Source organism: Notolabrus celidotus, chromosome 11, assembly GCF_009762535.1.
Source record: "Notolabrus celidotus isolate fNotCel1 chromosome 11, fNotCel1.pri, whole genome shotgun sequence".
Classification (NCBI taxonomy): domain Eukaryota; kingdom Metazoa; phylum Chordata; class Actinopteri; order Labriformes; family Labridae; genus Notolabrus; species Notolabrus celidotus.
The window spans coordinates 29,120,786-29,147,946 of NC_048282.1; the positions used below are offsets into that span (position 1 = coordinate 29,120,786).

The following is a 27,161-nucleotide window of genomic DNA, read 5'->3' on the forward strand; positions in this document are numbered from 1 at the left end:
TCCCACCAAGGGGGCTTAACATGACAGGATTACAACCAATTACAGGCCTCCCCTCAGAGAGCGCGGACACAGGGCTCAAACATCATCTTGTTGTTGTGTATGACCCCAATGAGTGAAGGGAAGATGGTCATTTAACATTTAATCGTCTATTAGAGTGAGGGGATCTTAACTGAATGCTTCCTGACGTGGAAAAGAGCAGATTAGCTGTTCTCACTGAGATCTGGGAACATTTCATCTTGTATTATCTTGGACAGAGTCACTTGAAGTATGTGATAATTGAATAATAACAGATAAAAAGAGATAACTAAGCTGAAGTTTCAGATTATCATATCAGAAAAGAGAGAGAAACAGGACACAAGTTTAATTCACTTTGTATAAAATCAGCTCAAAATGTACAGCTCAAGTGTTGTCATTTATTTCTCTAAATGACACAGTGAGAGTGAAACTGCACACTTTGAATTCCAGCAGTCTAGACCAGGGGTTCCCAAAGTATGGGTCAGGACCCTCTGGGGGGTCGCTAGACACAAATGGGGGGTCGTGAGATATCTTCCAGAATTTATTTTTTTTAAAGTTCTCTAAAAATATGTATTACTATTATTATGATTATTATTTATTTTTGTTTATTTACATTGTTTTCTTAGGTTTATCTTCCTTTTTGTTTGTATTGTTAATTGCTATTATTTGTTTATCATTATTATCATTAGTTTTGTATTTATTTATTTTTTCTTTTCTTTGTTTGTTTTGTATACTTTTATTATATTTGTTGTAACTTGTGGTGAACAAAAAAATACTGAAAAATGCAGTAAAAAAAAGTTAAATGACAAAAGTTATCTAAAAATAGTAAATTGTATTCATTTATAGTAAAAAACATATTGACAAAAATAGTAGCTAAACTTGAAATCAAACCTTGAAAATATAAAATGTAATGAGTTTTCTGCCTTTCTTTTTGCCAGATGACTCCCAAAGTTTAGTGTTAGTGAACAGTTAATTATCAAAGCATCAGTAGCAGCAGGTTAATTCATATCAGCACAGGAAACACAGCCACATGCTCATATAGGTAGGCTACATTTCTGCAGACCAGCTAAATGAAGCCACATTAAATCACTTTTGAAGGGCAGTGGGGGTCACAAGTCTTTGGCACCTATATTTTGGGGGTCGTGGGCTGAATAGTGGGAACCCCTGGTCTAGACAATCATAATGTTCCCCTATCTGTCGTCACAAAAAAAAGTTATAAATCAGTTGTAATGACTCAGAACTCTGGAGCTCAGCCAACACCTGAAGCAGAGAACACATTACACCTTTTTCAGTCCCCTCAGGTCAAAGAAGTCCTCCATGACTCTTTAAGTTGTTCTGGAGTAACAGACAAAAAAATTTTGAGCGACAGGTAGGATTGAGGAGTTGAAGGAGTCTGCCTAATGATGGAAGAACAGCCAAAAGTTGTTGTTATTCTTCAACATAAACTTCAGATTGATCCTCCAGTCATGCCTTCGATGGGATTGATGTTGGAATGTTCCAATTTAAAGCTCCCGTCAGGAATCTCCAGCCGGTTTAAAAACACACTGCAATTAATGCTGCTGCCTCTTCATGACTTACAAATGCAAACAACACCATCAGTGACAAGACTGATCATAATTTTTATTTATAGTAATGTTCAATGCTTGTAGCCACAGCCATTGCGTAGGTGTCAGACAAACAGAAACAGCCTTTGTTTACATTTTCCAAAGATTCAGTGACTGATATGATTGACTGCTAAAAGAGAGCAGGAGGAAAATGTTAATTAGAAAACACATCTTACTCATGTTCAACAAGGACAAGATAGGTAGAGAGGTTAGAGCAATGACTGTATGTATATATGGATGATGCGCTCCCATCTACTCCCATTGTTAAAAATGCAGCCAAAATACAGCCACACCAGGGGCTGACATGTTGCGCTGGTGATGTATTTTGGAGTCAAAGCACATGCAGAAGTGATCTGGCTGGTAGCTGTGGGATAAACATCACGCCTCGTCCACTAATTAAGTTAAACAAACTTTTGACTTGTGGATGAAATGGCAAAGATCCCTGACGTCTGTAGCAGCAGTTATTGGTTTGAAGTGGACACTCACCAGGGATGTGCGATCAGGAGAGGCAGGTGAGGCTAAAAAATAAATAATGATTCATTTAAGATCTTTTCAATTTTAGTTCTCTGGTCTGTGCTTTATATTGATTTTCTTTTATAATTCAATAATGTCCATGATTTCATAGTCAAAATTGCTGAATTTGCATAATTCACGTTCAAATACATGAGCGAGACGCAAAGTGCAGCAGCGAGCATCCTCACCTCACCTCAGATTGAGCAATCCCTCACTGACTGGATTGAGGTTTGTAATTGGCGAGTGCCTGTTTCTGTCTCTCTTCACGTCTCCAATATAATGTTATCAGAGACTTTTAATATGCACTCTAATTTTCCACAGTCAGGCTAATGTATTTAATGTTTGTGTGTTACATATTTAGTTTTGCTGATAGCATAAAACCGCAGATAAAAAAGCGCGAGGTGAGGCAGACAGTACTCTGCTTCACTGAAGGGGGCCTGCGAGAGCACTCAGGTTCACGTTGCTGCTATTCTTCTACGCAGAAACATTGCGCTGCAATTTCAAAATCAAATGTGCAGCTGCAGTCTGTTCATTCTAAAATGTGGCTCCAAATGAAACCCAAACATGGAAGATATTATATCTAACTTTAACAATTTCTCAAAACTGGACTATGAATTGAAACGGGATCTGATTAATAAAGGAAGACCGACACCAGAGCTTAAAGATCTGCTTCAAACATCAGGTCAGAGAATAACCCACTCCTTTCAATCCGAGCTGTTTGGCTCACAAATTTGTGAATCTGACTCTAATGTCAGTGCCTCACCAGCCATGAACCTCACCGCACGTCACTGACACTCACGGTTATAGAAAGTTCAATGACCCTCGTGTTAAGCCTAGCTTATACTTCTGCATTAACTCTACACTGTAGCTACACCATTGTGAGCACTACATACTTGTGTGTTGGAGTTTCTGCATCGTTATGCAAAACTCTGCCAATGCTAGTCATAAAGCCATTTTCCGGTTCTGCTATGTTCTCTGCATGTTCGTCCATAGGAAACTACGGCGACTGAATCAAATCTTATTGTGTTGGAGTTGGAGCTGATAAATGTTGAGCAGCACTTGATCCTAGCACTGATATAGTAAAGAAGAAAAGAGAGGGTACTTTGGAGGAGATGGAATCTACGGATGGTGGATCAGTGCAGGCAGAAGTCAATGGCCGTGAGGGTTGCACCAACCTGTGGCATATGCTATCCTGCTCATCTTGCTCTCTACCTCTGTAGATTCCACACTGGAGTATAAATCTGTCTTGAGTCTTTTTATATTTTCTCTCACTGTTCCTCCAGAGCTGTAAATCATGACATCACATCCCCTCTTTTTAATAACAAATAACAAAATGAAGGTGAAATTCTCCCAAATATGGCCGCTTGCACATAAACCAGCATGATAAGAACTAACTGTAATGACAAATCATGTATGATAAAAAATCTATCTGACATGTATTATGATTCACTCATGTCACATCAAGGCCGGCTTTAAGACCTACACTGCTCCATATGTTTTGGCTTCTCTTTGGGGGAGCTGTTATGCTGGCTATGCATTTATACAGTCTATGGATAGGAGATACTGCATTGTCCACAGGGGACCCCAAAATTGGCACAACCTTGACATTCCTCATTGCTCAAAAAATGTTCTGTACTTCCTCTCATCCTAAATACTCTTTATCCATTTCATCTAATTGAATTAGTATTCAATTCATTCTATTGGCTCTACTTTTCATAAAGTTTCCTGGGTACATTAGTCTCAAAATGTTCATCATTACTCTTTTACTGTCTTATTGTAAGCTGAGCAGTCTTGTGAAACACTTTGATTTGGACTTATGTGACTAAAAGGGTCTGTAAAACTAACATGTTCATTAATCATTCCTCGAGCTCCTGCACACCCGCACACTGAATTCTAATATCCATCGTCAGGAGTCATGTTCAGGAGAACTTGTCAAAACTGTCTTCAGGCAGGTGAAGTAAGAAACTCACCAGCATTTTCTCGGCTTTCCAATCCGGAAAGGTGAGCACGGCATGTTGCTGATCGGTGCTGTAATAGCTCTGCAGTGGAAATTCTGAGCTCGCTGCTCTGACTTCCAGTCACATCCTGTCCAACATACAGTTCCTGGAGGAGGATTTTCACTCTGGCTCTCCAATTTTGTCGAGGCCTTTTTTTTTTTTTACACTTTTAATCTTTTGTCCTTTGGCCTAAAAAAACTCCTTCCTTAAAGCAGCTGAAATCTCTGTTGACACTTTCACCGATGATTCATCCTCACGCCACAGGTTTTGCTTTTAGAAGCAGGTCTGTCTCTCTGGGAGTTTTGTTAGCTAATTGAAGTTCTGTTAACACGACGGCAGACTCCTCCTAATCCATTAGGAAGTGTTGGCTGTATTCCTCCTCTGCTTTGTAGAAGAGATGGACACTGACAAAGGAACAAGGCCAAGTGTGACTCTGAAAGTTGTTTTTTAAAACATTACTCTTTGCTGCTCTCTTCTTCCTCTTCCTGTCACATCACCTCATCCTCTCACTTCTTTTCTTCCTCTCCTCCACAGTCCTCTCTTCTCCTGTGCTGTGTTGTATCCTCTTTTAGATCATCCTCTTCATCTTTATTCTGCTCCATGAGCTCCAGTTATTTAGTCATAGTCTAGTGCTATGGTATCCTGTCGGTCGGGCTGCAGTCCCTGCAAACAAGCCCACTTACTGCTGAGTAATGCAGGCCTGGCTGTTAGGAGAGATGCTCCTGTGTCTGTACTCGAGGGGGAAAGAGTGATGATACTGCGTCGAGGCTCTGCAGTCACTGAGCGGTTAGAGGTCCAGACACTCTTGCCACCTCACCTGAAGCCTGCAGAAACGTAGCAGTCGATCTGCAGTGGCATGAGGTGTGCATGCTCAGCCCCCAGCCTGCCTGCACGTGCCAATCACAGCAGCAAGTCCAACCCTGCCAGCACTGCAGAGATGATAGCACAAGACTGCTGCCCATCTGCTTTACCTCTCTGAGGCTCATTTATCATCCTTAGACTCCGCTCAATAAACTGATCCACATGCTTTTTTTTTTTCAACTTTCAAGGACAGTCTGAGTCTGTGACACGCATCACTCCAGACAGATGCAGGTTTTAAGATTAGATTTTTCTGGTGTATGTTTATTTGAAGGGCTACATGTGTGAATTTATCAGGAACTCTAAATATAATCATATGTTTCTGATCATCTGCTGATATTGAATGTTGCCTTTTGTGACCTTAGGATGAGCTTTTTATTCAACAGACCTTTTTTGTGGAACCATCTATATTTTACTAGTACGTTTTTCAATAGCCTAGAGTGAACAAATCAAACATTTGGTCTTGAGATACTCCAATTTATCTATTTATTTTTCATTTAAAAGGACCATGCATATTAATTAACACTTCTGTAAATATGCCAGAATTAGCCAAAAGGCTAGTTTACATCCATAGTCCCATGTCAGATGTTAAAAAGGCTCCCTAAAAAGAAAAAGATAAGATGAAAAAAAGAAAATAAAAGTACAAATAGCACCATACAATTAAAATGACTAAAAGCGGGTGCGGACTTGGCTTTCTGGTTAAGTTGCGCGCCCATGTAGCGGGCATCCCGGGTTCGAATCCAGCCAGGGGCTCCTTTCCCACATGTCATTCCCCCCACTCTCTCCAAGTTTCCTACACTATCCACTGTCCTCTCCCTCTATCAATAAAGGTGTAAAAGCCCAAAAAATATAACTTTAAATAAAATGACTAAAAGCTACATAAAGACATAATATGACCATCTTTGAGAAAGTGGCCATGGACATAAGATACATGGAGCGAGACAATCAGAAAGCAGCAATAAGGAATTAGTATTTCCTTAACTTTCTTGTCAAACTGTTTCTCCTACATACCCAATTTCCCCGAATAGAAGTTGTTTTTTTAATTTAAAAAATACATCTGGGGTGCTGGTAGCCTAGCGGTACAAGCCCATATACAGAGGTGACAGTCCTCGTCGCAGAGGTTGCTGGTTTGACTACCAGCCTCGACCATTTGTTGCATGTCTTCCCCACTCTCTACTCCCATATCTCCTTGTTCTCTTCAGCTGTCCTATCAATAAAGGTAAAAATGTCCCCAAAGAATAACGTAGAAACATCTGTAAAAAGCAGGATTGTCTCATTCAGGGTTTAGTAATTAATTGTCAATATTCGTCACAGCAGACAGCACCACTTCACACGACCGAGGCAAGCTGCGACTCCCTGCTACAGCACAAGGGGAGGTGAAAGATGAAGTTACAAGATGTGCAAGGTTGCCAAAAGCAAAATGAGGGGAGTTAAGATGCCTTATTTTAGGAAAACTTAGCAGAGACACTAAACAACCGTCAAACAGCCAAAAAATATGAAGTCATAGAAGCCAACGTCTTGAAATGGCAATCACAAAGATAGTCTTATGATGCGCAAATCAAAGGTATACCCATTACCACACCCATAATCCATATGACAGACTGCAGGTTATTCTAATGGTATCTTAATAATAATATCATAAGTGCTTCATATACAAACAGGATCAAACTGTCTCCCATTTAAATGAGACATTTGTTTATAGTTTAGTTTAGTTTAGTTTATTTATTATTCCTTGTGACATGCACCGAAAAGGTGCCCAGCCCATATCGACTTACATGACACTAAAAAAACAAAACTAAATAGGAGAAACAACATAAGAAGAAAAAGAAAAAGAAAAAGAAGAGAGTAATTACAATACTACACATGTCCAGCCATGACCAAAAGTAATTAAAAAGCATTGTGGTACACTTCAGGCATTTGACAGTGACAACTAAATCAGACATAAAGTGTGCTCCTAGGCTGCTGAACAGCTTTTAACACAAACTGAGCAAACTGGAACACTTTGTGAGTAAACAGGTACTGAAGTCTATCTTCATCAGACATGCAAAACAAATCAGGACTGTTTTCTGATATTTTGTTGAAAAGGATGCACCTGAGATCATGATATGATGGACAGTAGAATAAAAAGTGCATTTCATTTTCAACTTCCTCCAGATCACACAAGGATCACTTTCCCTCCTCCTCTGGAACAGAGTGGAAGCGACCTGTTTCTAATGTATCTTTATAAAAGAAACTTAAAGTGTTGCTTTATCATTTTTGAAAATTAAAATAGTTTTCTTCTTAAAAGACAAGATTTGTCTTGAAAAGCAGGGGTCCATGGTGAAATGGTGAGGATGCTTTCAAAAGCTTGGCTACAGTCTGCAGCCTCACCACTAGATGCTACTAAGTCTTACACCGGTTTGTTAAACTGACATATACTGAAAACTGAAGACACGTACATAAGAGTTTTATGTGTGGACATGCTGCTGAAGGATACCAGATTAATATACAAAATAATAATAATAAAAAAGGAGAAAACTCACCACACACTCCGGGCCTTGGAGAATGTCTTGTCCACCCTGAAAGAAACATAGAAAGAGCTGTTATTAGAGACACACATTAGATGCTTTCTAACCTCTTCTCATGTCATGTTGCTTGTCTCTGTTTTGTGTTAGCTTGTACTAAATCAACATTCAAATTATAACACAGCAGGAGGTCATCATTTAAAATCCCCGTTAAAAAGGGATGATCTTTTGATGTCAGCTTAATCTTTGTCTTTGGGGAAGAGAGGCACCGCTAAGAATCTGCATTAGGTGGCTTGTAGGTAAATGAAACACGTACAAATAGTTTCACTGCCCTTGTCTGCATGTATCTGAGTCCTTCAGTCTAGTTTGAGTGTGTAAAGTGCAGAGAGACACTGAACCATCCTTCCCACTTACAGACAGTCCACTGAACTGAGAGAGGTCTGTTCTGCAGTGGGCAGGGTTACCCTGAAATAACTCCTGCCATCTGTTGAAGAAGCATTTCCCAGGATGAAAGGATGATTACTCGCCCTGTGTTTGCTGAGACAAAATGAATCTTGTTGGGCTTTGAATACACACTGAGGCTGTCTGTTCGTCGTCACTGTCAATCAATATGAACCATCCTCTGTCCTCAGGTCACTCTGTAAAGCTGATTCAGAGCACTAGTCATTGGATAGACAAGTCCAATGAAGCAGAATGTGCAGGGCACAGTTTGTGCCTGTAGATGGCACTGTGTTTGCAGGAGAGATGTATAAAGGACTAGACTTTTCCAGAGAGCCTTTTAAAAAGATATTTGAGTTTATAATGAGAGATAGTTAACAACCTGACACCGACAAAAAAGACTTATTTCTTCTCTCTGTTTCTAATCCTGTTTATGGTTTCACAATCACACCCAAACTTCTCTTGGGATGCAGCACTTGGCTTCACTGACGATAACAAAGTGGATATTTGACACTGATAACTGTTGCTCTGTTGCCCTGCGAGTGACTCATGGCTGCAGGCCTGTCTCCTGTGATGCCTGCTGCCGGTGACACAGCGAAATGGGAATGTTTAGTATGTGTCTCAGGGCTCCTGCAGCTGCCTCCAGCGCAGGAAACTGGCCCCCTCAGAAATTCTCGGAATGATGAGGCACCAAGCAGAGCAGAGGCAACATGAACTACAAATATCCCAAAGCTGTAAGGTGGTTCTATGTTGTTGTTTCCTCTTGCTTTTGGTCCTGTCTCCTGTGACTGTATTTATGTCTGGCTTCATCGCTCCAGCCAAAGACGCAGACTGCCTGACAGCCTGCAGACAGCCTGTGTCTCTCAGCAGAGCCACCAAAGTTCAGACCTTTTACTCTTCTCCTCCTGAACATGATGCGTTTGCATGACACAGCAAAAACACGAAGGATGAAAGAAAACAACTCTGTAAAGAGCAGTGGCTCTTGCTGTGTCAGAAATACGGGTGAAAACAAGACCAAGTGCCTGAAGGCATGCGAGTAGATCTGCCAGGTTAAACTTCAGCATGGTGTTGCTCTGGGAAAATAATAATGCCAGCATGCTAAGAAAGACATTTAAAATAAAAATTTCCACAAACTACAGCATATGTTTATGTTATGAGTTCAGTAGATATCAAGTTACATTGGACAACTTCAGCCCGATGATGGTGCTGAAACAAAAACAGGATGTTTCTGACGGCCAGGTCATCCTGTCTACAGTCTATAGAATCTGCATTTTTTTCAGAGAAACTTAAGGAGATGAATCTAAAACAAATATGTTAAAGGTGACATATCACGCTTTTTTTCATCAATATATATTGGCCTAAGAGGTCCCCAAAACATGTCTTTAAAGTTTATGCTCAAAAAAACCACTTTGAAATCAGATTTTGGCATGCCTGAAGAACCCTCTTCTTCAGCCCTCCTCAGAACACTCTGTTTTCTCTCTGACCACGCCCCCTCAGGAAGTGGATGTGCCCTCGGCTCTCCAGCACGTTGATCTAATGTTTACATGTTGGCTGAATATACACGGCTGCTCACAGATAGCGTTACTTCAACCCTCTGAATCTGATCCAGAATCTGATCCTGACGGAGAGGCGCCTGCAGCAGGACCTTTCTGAACAATTGGTCACAGATTTAGTGTTTTTTGTTGTTTTATTTATCAGTATGTAGACGTGTATCTTGGTGCACAGCTACGAACATGTAGCTGTGTGGCTATGCTAACTAGCGCTAGCACTTATCCATGATAAATAAAAATCATCCACTAGATCTTCAAATCTGCAGACGTGGGGAGTAAAACCGACCTGTGCCAGAAAGGCAGTGGGACCTTTTCTGAAGGATTGGTCACAGATTTAGTGTTTCTTGTTGTTTTATTTGTCAGTATGTAGACGTGTGTCTTGGTACACAGCTACAGCTACGACATGTAGCTATGTAGCTATGCTAACTAGCGCTAGCACTTATCCATGACAAATAAAAATCATCCACTAGATCTTCAAATCTGCAGACGTGGGGAGTAAAACCGACCTTTGTGTTTATTAAGACAGCCTACAACTAGAACGCCTCCCTCCTAAGCTCCTTGTTAGCACACATTTGTGCAGGGAATGAAAAACGGAGGGGGGATTCAGTATTATTTTATACAGTCTATGGGCTGAACAAGCTCTGAGCTCTGACTCCGTGACAGACCGGATATTGTTGTTACGTAACAAAAACACGGAAGTCTGAAACGGCTCGTTTTACACACATTTACAGAAAGGTGGAGAAATCAAAACAGGGGCAGAATGGATTTTTTTCATTCTCGGGGGGTTTGTAGACATGCCAGGGACACATATTTCAGGTAGAGAACCATTAAAAAGTCAATTTTGCATGATATGTCACCTTTAAATCATATATTAATAACCAACATAACTATCCATAGAGTCGCCATACTAGAATGGTTATCATGATATATCCAACCCCACGGATGAGGGTTAAACAGAAGGAGCAGCTTTCATTCGTGTGTAAGCTTTAATAGGAAAGACAGTTTGGACTTTGAGTTAAGGTTAAAATATGTTAATATTATCTATATGGTAACTATTTACATACAAGTTTAGGTAACTTATTATTTGTGTATGTACGTTGTTATAATTATTTCTACAGCTTCATCTAGTTAGGACCAAAACATGTTGAATGTACTTCTGTGGTCCTAATTACATATACCTGGAGCTAGGTCATCCTGGCCTCTCATTGGTTGGTTCTGTGACATGTGATGGAGTGACAAGGAAGTTTTATAATGCCGATCTAGTGTGATTAAAGATAAGTGCTTCAGGAAAGTTATCCGTCTCCATCCTGCTGTTTCTTATTAATAGAGTGATCCAACTACCACACATCGAACTCTCACGTTACACGTGTGTAAAGAAAGGCCTCTAAAGCTGCCCACACACCGGACACTGTGGGAGACCACACCTATGATGATGCTTACAACGGATTTTTAACATTACAAAATCGAACACACTCAACAATTCCACAAGACCACTAGACCACATCAGTGATTCAGCAGACACGAGGTCTCACAGAACCTTGCGTGATCAAATGTGACTCATGAAGACAAAAAAACATGGAGGACGTCATCAGCTGGCTGTCCTGGTGTGTGTTCTTTGTTTTTTTTTGCATTGAAACACAAAAACACAAGAAAACACAGTATAGGTGCCTTTTATATGTTTGCTGCCATGATTATTGTGGATATTCTGTTGGAGGCAGTCCAATCTGGAATATGTAAATATCAAACATGTTAGATATTTAGAATCACAGGTTAGGAGCAGTGATAGTTGAGGACACACTTGAAGATTAATTGTACCAATATTCAGTCACGACAAGCTTTGAATCAGGCAGTGCGATCATTGAAGGTCTAAAATTTGTCCAGTATGTTGACCTCCTGAGTTTCATTCTCAATGAGGTAACATGAGGACCACAAATACAACTAAAAAGTTTGTACTTCTTCTTCTGCTGTGAGAAATTCTCAAAAGAAAAATGAAAGCTTTAAGCTTCCTCCTTCTCAGAAAACGGTGGTAGTGAGAGGAAACAGGCCCTGGAGGGGGGTCTGTTTATTCACTGTACTGTGAAGTCACGAATCAACCCACTTGTGTTGTTACAGTAGGTTGTTGCCTGATTCCCCTCGGTGCAGAAGATCGCTCATCATTTTCAACCCCAGGACTCCGTGTGACACATAACGTCCCTGAGATGGATTTCTGCGGTGCTCTTCTATCTCGAATCTACCACCAGTGTCGATTTCAGCGAGCCTGACAGACGAGTGTGTGCAGATAAATCAGGGCTCCATCTTAAAAGGAATGCATACTGGTCCTTGGGAGGGAGCCAAAATACTTATGGCCTGTCCGCTCTGCTCCTGCAAAGCGGAGGGCGAGGAGGAAAAAGCTGTTTTCATTTGTACTGCATCACCAAGAAAAACATTTTCTGAGCCTCATCCTGCGCCGCTCACTCATTCTCAGGTTTCAAGACATTCCCACTAAATGAAATCAACCAGGGAGTGTACAGATTATTCGATGATGGCTCTTGAATGAAACAGCAAAAACCAATACAGGAAATGTGCAATAAAAACCACAACTTAAGCTGCAATGCTGAAGACAACAAAATAAATGCAGAGACTTCTGATCGATATATAAGATAAGGGATACATTGGTCAAAGATTTGTTGAAGTGAACATGCTCTACTTTTCCATAAGCTTCAACAACATCTGCCTAAATGCATTTTTTCTACTTGTCTTACATCTCGCTATAAGCTATAGATCCTTCTTTAGCTTCGCTGTAGCCAGATGTCAGGACATGTAAGCTGTCTTATTACAGAAATAAGCTTGTTATCAGGTGAAAAAGCAGACTGAATGTACTCTAGAAACTACAGGAAAAGTTGTGTGCCCTCATTTCTACTAGTCATTTTATATTCAACACTTCTGAACATGTTGTGATACACTTCAGTTGTGTCAGCTGGGATTTGGCACATATTTTCTGAGGTCTTTCTATCAATAATTGCAAAACTCCCGCTCTTTATTTCAAAGTCAGTCAAACAAATCTCTTAAGTGTCTGCAGCACCCTAAGCCATTTAATTACCAGTTTTCATATCTTATAGAAGCTTTACACCTCTCTCTGAGAGACATCAGAAAGACTCTACACTGTAAAAGCAAAGCATACCTGTGAGGAGCAAGACAGCGTGCATACAGGAGCAGAAAGAAAGCTGAAGAAAAGTTAGACGTAACAAAAAAAATCCCAGCTTATCAGAAAACAAAGAACGTTCTGTCCGTCTGAGTGAACAATACCGAAGTGGACTAAAGTAGGCTATAACAAATTTGCCTTTGCTAATGCATTTGTGGGCTATGAGTCATATTTGCACATTCAAATTTCACACTGACAACAGTGTGTAGCCTAGCATATCCTTTCAAAAAGAACAGATGTAAAAGTGCATTATAAACACAGCAGAGCACAGAGGGGAATTACAGCTTGATTATCACGCTTCTTTTCTCTTACTTCACGAGCTGGCTTCTGTGGGAGAAAAAAAAAACCCTTCATTGAAGGATAAGAAGGCTCAAGGCAAGTCCAAGAAACCCATCACAATGTCAGCAGCCATGACACTCCAACTTAATCTGACTGTAAGTGCAACCACTAATTTCCTAATTTTCTTGGTGCTGAACTTTTTAAAGTGCTCCTCTGTGATCAAGTCAGCAACACCGCTCAAGGCAAGTAGGTCACCAGAAATCCAGCTTAAAGCAAACAAGTTTGTTGTTCAGCCACCAATCTGCTGCAGCAGCACGCTCCTGTGGTGCTAATTCTGTATCTGAACGGTAAGAAGTGCTCTAATTTAGGATAAAAACCACTGCAAACATAATAATCTCAGAAGTAAGGGCACTACCTGAACAGGCACACGGGCCTGTTAATGTGGCGTGTCAGCATTGTACTTTTCAGATGTGTGTAAGGCTGTAAAGATGCTGGGAAACAACTCTGATATTGATATACTTAGAGTAAAGCAGAGGGTTTTAAAGTAGACATTTTTCTTCAAACTAATGCAACATGATCCCAGCATGCACAGAAATGTTCCCTCTTCCCTACAGCTAAATTGCATTCTGGTGGAGTCACAGTCAGAGTTACACCCAGTCCGCCCAGCACGAGGACACAGCATGCTGACTTGTTTCCTTCACAGGCAGCCTATTTTGGACTGAATACTCTGCAAATGAAACCGGATGAAAAGGTCAATGTGCCCACCTGTGATATGACAAGCTAAAAATAAACCTTGAATTTAGACTATGCACATGCTCTGCTTCGGTTTGAAGCTGGAAAAATAACATCTCTGTCGCATCAAAAGCATAAATAAGTTTATTGATGAAGACGCTAGCAGCTGTTTGAGTCAGCACTAAGGTGAAGGATGTTAAAGGACCTTGACAAAATAACAACCAAAAAGTATAAATGTGGATATTTTCATGTATGTTTTATTATATGATTATTATTGTTGTTGTTTAATTGCTTTATTCTACTTCTATACATTTTATTTTTTATTTTAACTTTCCCTTTCTGTGTTTTTTTTTGTTTTTGTTTTTCTTTAGGGGGGAAGTTGACTGTCCAGTGTTATGTCTCTATTTGTGCATTTGTACACAAAATGTTAGTTTTGTTTTTTTATTGTAATTGTGAAAAAGCCGATAAACAAAGTTTTAAAAAGAAATTGAAGGATGTTAGTCATCTGGGCTAAAAGCTAAGCATGCTAACATGTTTAAAAATGAGTACGTTAACATACATGGTTTTCAGTTTGTTTGTTTTTAAGAGAGAATGTTAAGCACTTTCACTATCTCAGTTTAGCATGTTAGCAAGCAAATTGCTGACAAAGTGCAACTGGTGAAATAAATCAAAGTTTTGGATGAACTTAAATATTGACTTGATTATGTTGATACAAAAAGAGTTTAGGGGTCATGAAACGTACTATAATTAGATCAAAAGGGACATAAATGTGTTTAAAGAATTTCAAGAAAATCCATCCAGTAAATGTCAAAATATTTTACAATAGTCAAAAATGTCATCCTGCCTCTAGTGCTAGAAAAAAGTCCCTGGTTCACCAAAGTTATTAAAATGTACCCTCAAGCGACCACAAGTGTCTGCACTGATTTGAATGTCAATCCATCAAAACGATGTGGAGATAATTCAGGTCCTACAACAACAGGCTGATATCTGTTTGTGAACACAAAAAGCTTAATGTCTGCTTGAATACAGTATCACAGCCTATTCAGTTCATTCTGAATAAGGGCTCTCTCACAATAACACCTACACACAATCAACACATATTCTAGTGCCTGACTCTGCAGTTCATCTCTCGCTGTGCCTCAGAATAGGACGTTGATACTGTATCCTGATAGAACAGACACACAGAGACACGCCAGGCCTTGAGCGAAGCTGGACTTTTTCTCTATTTACAACACTCAGGGTGGAAATTAGAAACACTGTCAGACAATACTAAACGTGACCCGATCTAGACTGTATACTGCATCTCCAACCAGCGTGGGCTGAATGAGCCCATTGACAGAGAAATGAATGTAAAGAGGTTGAATGTTCCCATTTAGATACAGTACAGTAGAATACAGTGTATATAAGAGCATATACACACACTGGTACCACTGCTATGCTGAGTGATGGATAACATTGTGATGTCAAATCACAGTCATGTAAAAAAAAAAGGTGTACGAATGTGATGAGTACTTTGATGTAGTAAAAATATGTCACTCTTAATATTCAGAATCAGCTTGGGATCTTTTTTATTTATCCCAATTAATGGCTGTATTTCCAAAGTTAATTGTGATTAATCATGATTAATCGTGTGTTAAAAAAATTGATTATTTTGGATTTAAAACAGTTTTTAAGTCCATATCAACAATGTAAAGCAAACCTTACCAGTGTCTTGATTTGGTAATCAAATGAATGCAACAAAATTAACTGTACGTCTCTGACTTTCAGATTTATTATTGAAGTAAATGCTGCACTGCTACAACAGTATGGTCTGAAACCACGACATAGAGGTAAGAGTCAGCTTCAAAGTGTTTCCTCCATAGATCTGTGCTGACTCCCTCACTCCTAAATAGCTCTCTGTCGGCTTTTATTTTTAAAGTTATATATTTTTGGGGGCTTTTTCACCTTTATTCGACAGGACAGCTGAAGGGAGGGAAAGGGAAATGTGGGGAGTGGAGAGCGGGGAAAGACATGTAGGAAATGGTCGCGCCTGGGAAACGAACCGGCGACCCCTGCGACGAGGACTGTAGCTTCTGTATGTGGGGCGCTTAGACCGCGAGGCCACCAGCACCCCCTCTGTCAGCTTTTATGACGCAGTTTCCCCCTAACATCAGTCTGCTTAGCCTAGCTTATATGCTAAGCTAGTTGGTGGTATCTCAAACTTAAAGTATTTCTGTGATATTTTAAATCTATTTGTCACAAAGTGCAAGTTCCGTCTGAAATGTCAATTGAGCCGTCTGGGAGGTTTTTTTAGATAGATAGATAGATAGATAGATAGATAGATAGATAGATAGATAGATAGATAGATAGATAGATAGATAGATAGATAGATAGATAGATAGATAGATAGATAGATAGATAGATAGATAGATAGATAGATAGATAGATAGATCTTTATTTGTCCGAAATAGGAGATTTGTTGCCACCGTCTGTACAGGAATGCATGTATGAACACAATAAGTAATAAACATCCACCCAGCCTCACAGCAATGGTGCAGCTCATCCCACATATATACACACCGGACACATATGAACACACTGGACACCTATAAAACACACCAAACACATATGAACACACTGGACACATATATGCACACCGGACACATTACAGTGGCATTCTATTTAGCAGTGCAATGGCCGATGGGACAAAGCTTCAGCCAAACCGGGCTCGCCTACAGTATGGGGATCTGTATCTGCGACCGGAGGGGAGTAGTGTGAAGACTGAGTAGAGGGGGTGTTGGGGGTCCAGTGTTATAGTGCGTGCTCTGCGTATGATGGCTGTGTTGTTGAGGTCAGACAGGTTGGGTGTGGGGAGGCAGATGATTTTTAAGTGTAATGTACCATCCAAAAGTGGTATCGATAGTTTCCATCATGGTTGCAGCAGGAAGCAGGAAGACACTGCAGTGATTTAACTACAGTGTGTCAAAAGGGACAAAATATCATGTGATTACAAAATAATCATGAACTAATTTTTGACCTGCATTGCGATTAATCCAATAACGCTTACAGCCCTGATTTAAATGAGTTTCTATTATGAACACGTGTGGACCATGTGTTTCAGAGTGTTTGTTTGACACCATAACATAACATTACATTTTAACATAACGTTTGTAATGACCTTTTGTGTAAATATTGGAACACCTCCTTAAATTCAGATCACACGTGTGTATGGATACGCAAGTTCTGTTCAGTTTACAGTGGAACAAAGAGGCGCAGGATTGAATCATAGACTGTATACAATATGGATGTAGGATCCATGACGTCACCTATCTGTTTCTGAAGAGCTGTGTTGAGGCCAAAAACAGCCATATTGCTGCTGTCGAGCAATTGTGAGGTAAAGAGGTGGGTTTTGAGCCTCTAAGCCTACAGCTACAGTGTTCCCACAGGCAGCTGTGCCTCTCATTGGAAGACTCATAATCTCAATATCTTCGAAATTGCCGCGTTAGAAGAAAATTCACCATCCTCACAGTGTGAGCCGATCGAGAAATGAGCTATCTAGACTACAATCCTCTTTCGTACCAGGCTGTAAACATGTTTATTTCTGCTGTAAAGATCGTCTTTTTTGAATTGGTGTGTATGTGGTTTCCGGTACTTCTGGAGCCAGCCTCAAGCGGATCCTCAATGAACTACAGTTTTTAGCACATCCGCATTGGACTCATATTTTCAGACCAGAGGTTGTTGCTTGGTTTGAATCAATAGTTAAAGTACAGACCCCTGTAGAGAGGCCTTTTATCCCATGTCATTTTTCACTCTCTTCCCTAGTTTCCACCATCCTCTCTCAATAAAAGCACTAAGAGCACCTCGCCCTCTCCCCCAGCCAGCAGGAGGCAACTCTTCTGTGCAAAGACAATCGATTATAGAAGTTTTTGAGAAAATGCTTTTACTTCTGTTTAATTCTTATTTGACCTCTGAGGACGTTTCCAGAGGTAATGATTCCCTACCTCTCATTACGCTATGGCGGTTTTCTTGTAATTTATGGTTCCATATAAAGAACAATATCCCATAAAGCAGGGTATAATACAGGTCGTTGCTTCCTGTGATTGCCTTGATGGAGGCGTGGCAATGATAATCTTCCCCAGTGCCCCATCTTCCAAACGTGATCACTACTGGCTCCAAGAAATCAAGATAACTCCAAAAAATGTCAAACTCGTGGCAGTGGTGCATGAAGCAAGCGATGATGTCAAGGTGGCCACTGTCACTGTTGACATACCTTGTTCCCTTTGAACCTTACTCTAACACGCCTGTCGGATAAGATCTTTTTCCACGTGTGCATCAGATAGAAGACATTTTTCTGCAAATTGTGACTTAAGATGCACATACAGGTGATCTGGTTAGCTTGAAGAAGAAGGTCATATTTTAAAGCATGAGGTAATACAACTCTAAACCTCAAATGTACCCTGCAAGGACTTTGTGTACTGCTCTATGGGGGGACTTGCATAGTCAATACTTTTATCCATATTTATTGAACCACAGTCAGAGAGGTTTTTCTCTCCCGTTAGTGCAATTTTGCAATCATCATTTCTGGATGAAGACTCATAACGCTGCTGTACCCCTGACCTGCCTGCAGCAACAGATCTGTTTAGAGCAGACCAAATCTGGATATTTGGGAGAACAGGGGGACTAGACTATAATAAATCCCCTCTGTTTTTATTCTTGACAAAGGACAAATAAGTAAACAATCGGTAGCCCCATGAGCATTATATAATTAACTGCAGCTCACCCAATGCCTCCCCGCCCCATTCTTCTCCACGGACAGCTTTCCATTGTGAATATGAATGTGAATGTCAAAGTAAATATGCAAGGTGGACTGGCTGAGTAGGCCATGAAGAGCCCTCTGGTTGCCTTACATCTCCTGTTTGTTTTGCCTCTGCCCTTGGAAAGGTACTTGAATGGCCTCCTGTTCTCAAGTAGCACTGGCCCATGGTGTAATCATCTTTTGTCATGCAAACATTTGCTCTTGTCAAACAAAAAGGCCCCTTCTGTCTTTCTTTCCTGTGGATGGTCTACGGTTGAAGATTTAAAGCAGAAAGCTTCAGACAGTAGATGATCGGAAATCAAACAGAGACAAGCCTCTGATTTTTAAAAATAAGTCCTGTTGTTGGTGTAAAAATAAACATCAAAGTTAAACCTTGAATTCAGCAAAATGAGACAGCAGCTGTGCGCTTCTCTGAGTCACAAACTTTAACACATTCACAACAGGAAAATTAAGCTCTCTGCTCAACAATGGGAAACACCTAATCTCTAAAGAATCTTGTTTACCTCTCGAATTACATTTTTTAAATCAGCTGACCAGAGAGTGTCGACCTCGATTCAGACCAAAACAATGAGGGTCTATAGTTTGTTTTGAACAGGTTGACATGCATTCTTCAATTCTCCTTTGCAAATCTACAGCAGAAAGCAATATTGTCCATGCTGCGTGAGGGTCTTATCGCTAAGGTTACGAAGGGAACATTCAGTTCATTTCAAGCACAGGTTAGAGCTCTGTGCTTTTTTCATTATTCAATAATTCATGAGGAGTCCGCCGCCGTGACCTACAGAGCAGGCGACACTCAAACACTTCAGACCAGTTACAGTACGTCTCACATGAAATAGAACAGGCATGTAAGACAGAAAGCATGAGGGAAGGAACAGAGAAGTGTCAATAAAAGGAAATGAAAGCTTAGTGTTGGAAAATCATGGTCAGATTTCTGCCGCCACGAATCAAGAACATGTAGTGTTCCCGTAGACCGAATGAAACCTGCCCAAAGTGAAACAAAAACCTAACACATCCGGACTCAAATTAAGTGGCAGCTCCATTAATTATTGATGTCAAAATGAGAGCGCACGCTGTGTTAAAGAAAGACCAATCTGCAGAGAGATTAGAGGGACAGCGTTCCCTTCAGTAAATGTCAATGGGATACAGGGGACAGAGTGTATTACAGATCACCTGCTGATGTAAGCAATGAGGCTGACCTATCCAAATGCCAAGTGCAACAGCATTCAAGGCAGGAAACAATACAGACAACACGATTGTATCAAATATGATTCACATTTGGTTTGACACTTGTAAATATTTGTATATAAATCCTATTTGGTAACAATTTAGTCCAAACTTTGGAAATTTCAAAACAGGGAAAAGTGGTCAAGGACTTCAGAATTGGGCTGAATAGAGGTTGAGGAAAGTGCAAGAGATACACAGAGAGAAGATGAAACCCTCTTCAGAAATATCAACCAAATATGACAATCCTAAGAATCATTTTTTAAATATCTTCAATTTAAGAGCTTTATATCTACAGTATGTCTCAAAGCCATTCACTGGATATACGTTGTAGTTGCTTATTAGAGGAAGCAAGTGTAGGACACTGTAATGATAGAGGTTAAATTTAATCTCTGTATGACTTTGCTGGGTCAGATGAATCCTCAGAACTTAAACTGAAACTTTTGGAGTCATATAAGTGATGAAACATCATCATTACCAGATTGAAGTGGGAAATGTAAGAAGGCTCAGAGACTAACAGTAACATGCGTACATATGTAACATCTGTCATATTGCACACGTTTCATGATAACATCCCTGATGCATGTATCAAGTGTAAAGAGGTGAGAGGAACCCTGTGCCACTATGTGTGGGAATGTGTGAAAGTGAAATCCTCCCGGCAAGACATGATTCATCTTCTCAAAGAAATTACCACTGGATCCTAAGCTTTGTATTCTGGGTATACATCAAACCCTAACCAGAACGACAGAGCAAAGAGTTTAGATTTGTTGACATGTGTATGTTGCAAGCTAAACATATGACATATCTTCATTGGGAAAATATTGATTCAGCATATTTTTGATATCTGGAGACCTTTGGTGTGCTTTTTAAAACATAATGATAATGTAGATAACCTACTTTAAAAAAGAACAAGATCTGAGGAACCAGAACAGCCTTATGATGCATAACATCTGAGAAACCCCCTTTAATTGTATTTATTTATTTAATTCATGTGTATTTTTATTTATAGATTTATGTATGCTTGTAGACATGTATGTATACTATGTCCAATCATTTTCATTTTTATATTTTTTTATAAATTATTATTATTATTATTAAGTTTATGGGAATGAGGTGATGGTAAGGATAACAGGGTAATAAATGTTTGCTGTATTTTAAGTAAGTGACCTGCTGTTAAATCAGATGCAATTTGCAAACTAAGCCTGACCAATAAAGATGTCCTTTAAAAGATATGTAAATATATCTAATAATAATTATAATCAATGGATGATCAGTCCAAATATAGTGTCCTATTTGCAACAGTTACAGCTGTCAACCCAGTGCCAACAGTTTAATAATGCTTTATTTTGCAGTTTTACTACATATATGTTTTTTAAAATTGGTTAAATTATAAGGAAATGTTTCTTTATTCAAAAATCAGAAACAAACCCCAGTAAACTTAATGAATATTGCGTTCGAGTCCTGCTCACCCTGTCAGGATTCTAATTTGAATAACCACCTGCTCACTATACCTCATCCCTTAGGTATATAATCTGGATGGTTCAAAAGCTCCAGGAAATGGTTTATCATATCCTGTAGTAAAGAAAAGGCTTCGCACATCCACTTTATAGGACAGGTTTGTAGGAGAGGAGTGAGAAGAAGCTCACAAAATTAGAATTGCAAGAATCCCGCACAGTGTCCAACTTGCAAATAAAGAGTTTAATGGCAGCGTTTCCGTACTTGACCTTTTTTCTTAGCATATTCTTGAACAGAGGAGGGACAGTTAACCCAACGTTTATTTTTCTAAAACATGCAGTTATTCCTTGTGATTTGAGTCCTCTCTCTATAAAACGCAAACACTTCTCATCAATATTAATCTCAGCTGTGTGTTGCATGCCAAAGTAAATATCCTAATTTGGCACACTCTGGTCTAACTTTGCCGCGCCAAACCGCCCACCATGAGGCCAAAGGATGGCAAACACTCTGGTATCCGCCGGTTGTTGACATAAACATCTCTACTGGGTTGAAAATCTGAAGCGGCTGGTATTCATACAGCTAACAGCAAGAGTATGAGTGATTCACAACATGGGGGTATGTGATGAAGCAAAATTAGAGGGAAAGCTTGGACTGTTGAGCCTAAAGTTGCAAAGCTGTGTCTTTTTAACCTTTCTAGATCAACATAACTGACTCCTAACTTAAAATCTGGGTTTTGTCCAGAGACTCTGCTTCAAATTGACTTCAAAGTGCTGTCCTTCCATTGATCAATGCCGGCCTTGAAGTCTATGAGTTGCACAGTGTGTAGTTGTCACGTGGCACTGAGAGTGTACCATGGTCAAATCGATTAAATAACTCACAAGTCAACAAAAATAATGTCCTGCAGCGTCCCTCTCTGTTATCTGCAGCAGCGGTGTGGACTGTTATTAACTTTAATATATTCATCATTGCTTCTTGATATATCAGTCTGGCTGAAGCAGACAGCCGGTGATCATTCGTCTTTGCACAGAGGAAGGGTCAAATGATGTGCTAAACAACACCTCCTGTCATGTGCTCGCTGTCTGAAGCAGGACGCCTGAGTTTAAAGAGAAAGTTCACAACCTGCTTTGTGATCCTCCCTAACTGGAGCGTCAGGTTTTGTCAAGCCAACCAACTCAAAGAAAGCCCGGGTATGTTTAACATGCTCTGTGGTACATCCCCCCAGTGCCTCAGCAGTTTGTCAACACTGGTGAGTCCAGCTAGTTTTTCGGAGGTCTGTCGCACTTAGCTTGCAGAAGAAGTGTACCAATCCAACACTGTTTATTCTGTCCGCATCACTGGACCCGAACTGAACAAGCAACCCTAAAAACAAAGTGTTTACTAAGTTCTCTCACTCCTACCATGACTGCCCAGTGTCTCTGGCTCCACCTGGCTACCAGCACACACACACACTGACAGCAATTAGGACTGTAGCCACTGTGCCAGAATCACTGCACAGCCCAGCCAAGATATAAAAGCTGTCTGCAGTAGTACTTAGCTGATAACACATTTCCAGACAAACTTGAGTGAACTTTTAATCAAGAGCCCAGAGGAATACAGATAAACCCAGGAGGCAGCCATGCAGGCAAGTTGCATTGTGGCACCTGTTTACTCTTCACCATTAGAAGGCTCTTTGTAGGCTCTGTGTTCACAGCTCAGTAGCCTGTAAAGTCTCAAGTAGACTGCAAATACAATCACATCCATCATACCTTCAGCTTTGTCTGAAGGGTCTAAGTAATACTTTCCTGGAACCTGAGTCTTAGCTACTTTTCTCCCCAAATCTTGTTTACGCCTCCAGATCTGATACGTCATCCTCACTGGACAATATGTTACCCTTAAAACGAGGCTCTAACAGCAGCTTTGTTAAGTCCAAACAGTGATTAAAAAAACGCCTAGATAATGACAACTAGGACATTTAAAACAAAAGCTGCTCTCATGAATGTGAGTGACAGCATTCCTGTGCAAATGGCACAAACATGCAGGCACAAACACAGACCCAGAATCTGCACAGTCATCAAACAGGGAGACACAAACAGATAACACTAACACACGTAGGCACAATCACACACAGGTGAATGTTTAAGGAGGGTTAGTTAGTCGAAAAATTATAAGGATATTAATTCTTACCCTCCATAGGCTCCAAAAGTGAAACTCCTCTTTCTCTGCGGCATGCCGGCTAATGGATAGCAGTGAGTCAGTCAACTCAGAGCTGAATGGAGCCAGCACTTGTGTCACTTACGCTGACTGAGCATGTGTGTGCATGTGTGTGTGAATGTGTGTGTTTGTATGCTTTGCCTGCCGTCTGAGTTCCACTCCCGCAGCCACGGCTCTGCTAACGTGCCCTGCCTCTCCCTCGCTCACACGCCTCCTTTCACAAACAGGGGGGGTGAAAACAGCGAGAGGATGAGGGAGGAAGAGGGAGGAAGAAAAGGGGGAGGGAGGGAGGGGGGCTGCTGACCATGCCAGTCTCCCAGGGAACCAGGAGTGTGGAGACAGCCTTTCTCACAAACAGGCTACATCCTCTCTCTGTTGTATGCTGAGATCACAGAGAACACAATGGGCAGGTGTTTTTTTTTTACATTTCAAACATGATGTAATCCCTAAAACCAAACAGCACTGACATGAGCCACTACAGTCACATATTGATTGCTGAATTTTAGAGCACTGGGCTTTGTGAGAGTTTGCTCCAATCAAGTTTTGCAACACCACTTTTCACTCTCTCTGTCAGGGGAAGACAGCTGGTCAAACAAGCTGGAGACGTCACACAAACAGTTCATCATTCTTCACAAATGTCCCAATCAGAGCCCCAGCAGCTCCACTCCAGCACACTTTAGGTGATTACCTCCAAATAGGTTTCTAATCTGTTCATTAATCTCCCTCCTAATTCTTTGTTTTATAACCCCTCACCTCTGATTCTCACACAAAAGGAGTGTTACTGTAGCAGAGATTTATCCTGCGTCACCATTACCCCCATTGATTAAACTGTTTCAGTGTCAGGGGGAAGAGACTCTACTTGAGCAGGGTGTTAGGTTTGATAAACTGGCCTAAGTGACCACAATGCTTCCTTAGATTATAGAATGAAGACAGATTATAGCCAGTAATCTGATTGACAGTCATTCCCAAAGCGATTGCACTATGCATAGACTGACTTCATGGTCAGGTTTAAGCAGGACGGAGATAAAGTTTTCTCTTGACAATGAAGTAATCCAGGACCTCATATCCCAGAGGACCAATGATGTCTTCATTCCATTAACTAGCACTTATAGAAACCTATCTATGCAGACAAAGACATAATTAATCAACGCACGTACAAAACAAGGACAATCACTGCAACAGACATTACGTCATCTCTACATAATGAAATCAGCCGTTTTATCTGAGACAGCAATTTTCTAAAAATGTTTCCCCAAAAGTCTTGGCTGACTTTGTTGGTAATGGACCTCTCTCTGTCTCATGGCCCAATGTTGATTTCCTTTCCCAGACGGCCCTTAAGCTGATAGAGGGAGAGTTGATAATGGAAGTTAATGTTGATGAAATTCTTCAGCAGTTTTCTAGTCGAGCTCAGAGAGAGAAAAATACTAGAACAAAATAATAGTATTTGGTGGTTTGCCATTAAGTTTTGACATGTATGGTTCCCAGAGGATAACCTGACTCTACAGCCAATGTCACCATCAAATATAATTGAAATGTCTCAGAAACAATTGTTGGTTTGTGAAGAGACACCCTCAGATTAGTTCGTACAACTCAAAGAGTATTTTTGAGAATTTAAAGGGATAGTTCAGTTTTTTTTAAGTGGGGTTGCATGAGGTACCTGTCGATAGTAAGCGTATTAGCTACAGGAAATGCCCGTCAGCTCGTCCCCTTTGTTGAGAAAGCAGCTCGTGCACCAGAACGTATCAACCGCTGTAGATGGGGCTAGCTGTACCACGTAATTCAGCTAATTTAACTAAATCCAACCAAAGCACTACTTTTGGTGTAAGTGTACGCTCTATTTACACATTTTTCAGCACTTAACATTGCTCTCAGAAAGCCCATTCCTTTATGCATTATTATCAGACACAGAGCACATATGTGTTCTTCTGCTTGCAGCGCACTGATCAGCTAATCATGTCTATGACATATGAGTCCCTGGTATAAAGTGTATTTTACTACTTTTGCATCTCAGCTTGACAAAATATGAATCACCTATGTTATAGATAATTCAGCTGCACAGTAATGGCTGTGAATCCCCAAGCATCCCCCAACTACTAAACTGACTACTGACAAGTACCTCATACAACCCCACTTAAAAAAACTTCACATAATTAACTGTTAGCTAACCCTGAACCTAACTTTAGGAGTCATCTGGCAACAAAGAAAGGTAGAAAACTAATGAAATGTACTGATTTGCAGGGTTTAATTTAAAATGTAATTACAATTTGTGTCTATATTTTTACAATAATGGGTAAAATAAGCAAATTTAGATTACTTGGAAAAAAAAAAACGACCCTCCATTGGTGTCTCGCGACCCCTCAGGGGGTCCCGACCCACACTTTGGGAACCCCTGCTCTAGGTTATAGCCTCGGAAAAATATGGTGCCTTTTTTACAATTGCTACAATACTTCAAAATAGGAATGGGGCTTCTTTGCTGTTGTTGAACAGTTGTTAGGGAAAATGTTAAAGTGCAGTACATACCAGCTACAGACAAATGCTACCTTTCATTTACTGTTCTCACTCTGAAGTTGTTAATCCTTGTCAAAGAGAAAAGGCATTTTAACCACACCATTAGCTCTGTGACTTTTATGCAGCTAATGCGTTCGAAAACCACTTGCTTCATCCTGACAACAGATAGCTCTTCATGCCTGGCATACCCACTACACAACTTTGTTTAAGTGCCGTTCTATTGATTCAGTGCATCAGTCTTAATGCTACCTTCAGTCCTGTCTGCTTTCCTGACAATTCAATTAACTAAAGCAGCTGCGGTGTGTGCGAGGCTTTTGAATGGGTGCAGCCGAGACAGAGGCCTTTAATCACATCACCTCAGAAACAAGACCCAGTCCTCCGAGAAGTACTGGCTCCTACTTTGTCTTAAAGGAAGTGGACGGGCAGGAAGACCCCAAGAGGACAAAAGAAATCTGAGATCCCTCCCTGATATGCATGTCGTCAGACCTTTCAAATACTACTGATACTGCTGCACTAACAAAACATCAGCCAGACAAAAACAAAATATAAGAATCAGCTTGATCTGTCAAAGCGTAAACATGTAGTGATCCTGCCTTCTTTTTTGTATAACACACGGCTGCTCAGTTTGACAAAGGTAGCAGCAGTAGCATTAGGGAGGAGCCAGGCAGTTGTAGATAACTTTGGGTGAGGAGTAGATGGAGTGGGGGCAGAGATCTTTCATTCATCCTCAGCTCTGCTCTCACAAGGCAGGAAATTTGCTCCTGTGGAATAAATGAGCTTTGTGCCTGTCAGAGGAGAAGCTGACGCTGATTTAACACAAGACTTCAACAAAGACCTTTGTTGTGGAGGTCCTTCGTAATTTATCACTCCAGTTCTTTCAAAAAGAAATCCAATTTTCTGTGTTGGTTTTAATGTGTTTGAAGCTGAGAAAACATCGTAAATCAACTTTGCTACAAACCAACACGAGTGTCAGGGCAAAGTATTTTCCTGCTGCTTCAATAAAGTACACTGGAATGGAAGAAACAATTCCACTTATTTGTTCTTAGTTATGTTGTTTGTGTTTTTTTTAAATAAGAGTCTTATAGTTCTTTCTTATTGCCATGTTCTGATTTCAATAATACTAGCACATTTTTATTTAGTTAGCACTTTTCAAGCAAGGTAAACAAAGTCCTTCCAGAGAAAGGAAATTAAAAGTGAGCCTATGAGCTTGAGCAGTAAAAGTGCAATAATCCTTTAATAATGCGTTTTTATTGCGGAATCTGATGCCTGCGAACAAAAGATCCAAAGTGGCAGAGCTGATCTGAGAACAAGGCTCCAAATC

At 40.4% G+C, this 27,161-nt stretch overlaps 1 protein-coding gene across 7 annotated transcripts in view; it reads right to left on the bottom strand.

The window, feature by feature from the left end:
* Positions 1-27,161, bottom strand: part of rap1gap (RAP1 GTPase activating protein) — an 88,383-nt gene that overhangs the window by 44,457 nt on the left and 16,765 nt on the right. For 3 of the 7 annotated variants that reach the window (XM_034694840.1, XM_034694839.1, XM_034694834.1), the window contains exon 2: positions 7,510-7,545. Coding sequence is in view for 3 of the 7 variants with exons in the window: in XM_034694833.1 (XP_034550724.1) it covers positions 7,510-7,545; positions 23,306-23,349 (80 nt within the window). In the remaining 4 variants the exon portion in view is untranslated. Of the gene's footprint in view, positions 1-7,509; positions 7,546-7,905; positions 7,927-23,305; positions 23,554-27,161 lie in introns of those variants that run through there. The other 4 variants (XM_034694833.1, XM_034694837.1, XM_034694832.1 and 1 more) reach the window with 4 other exon arrangements.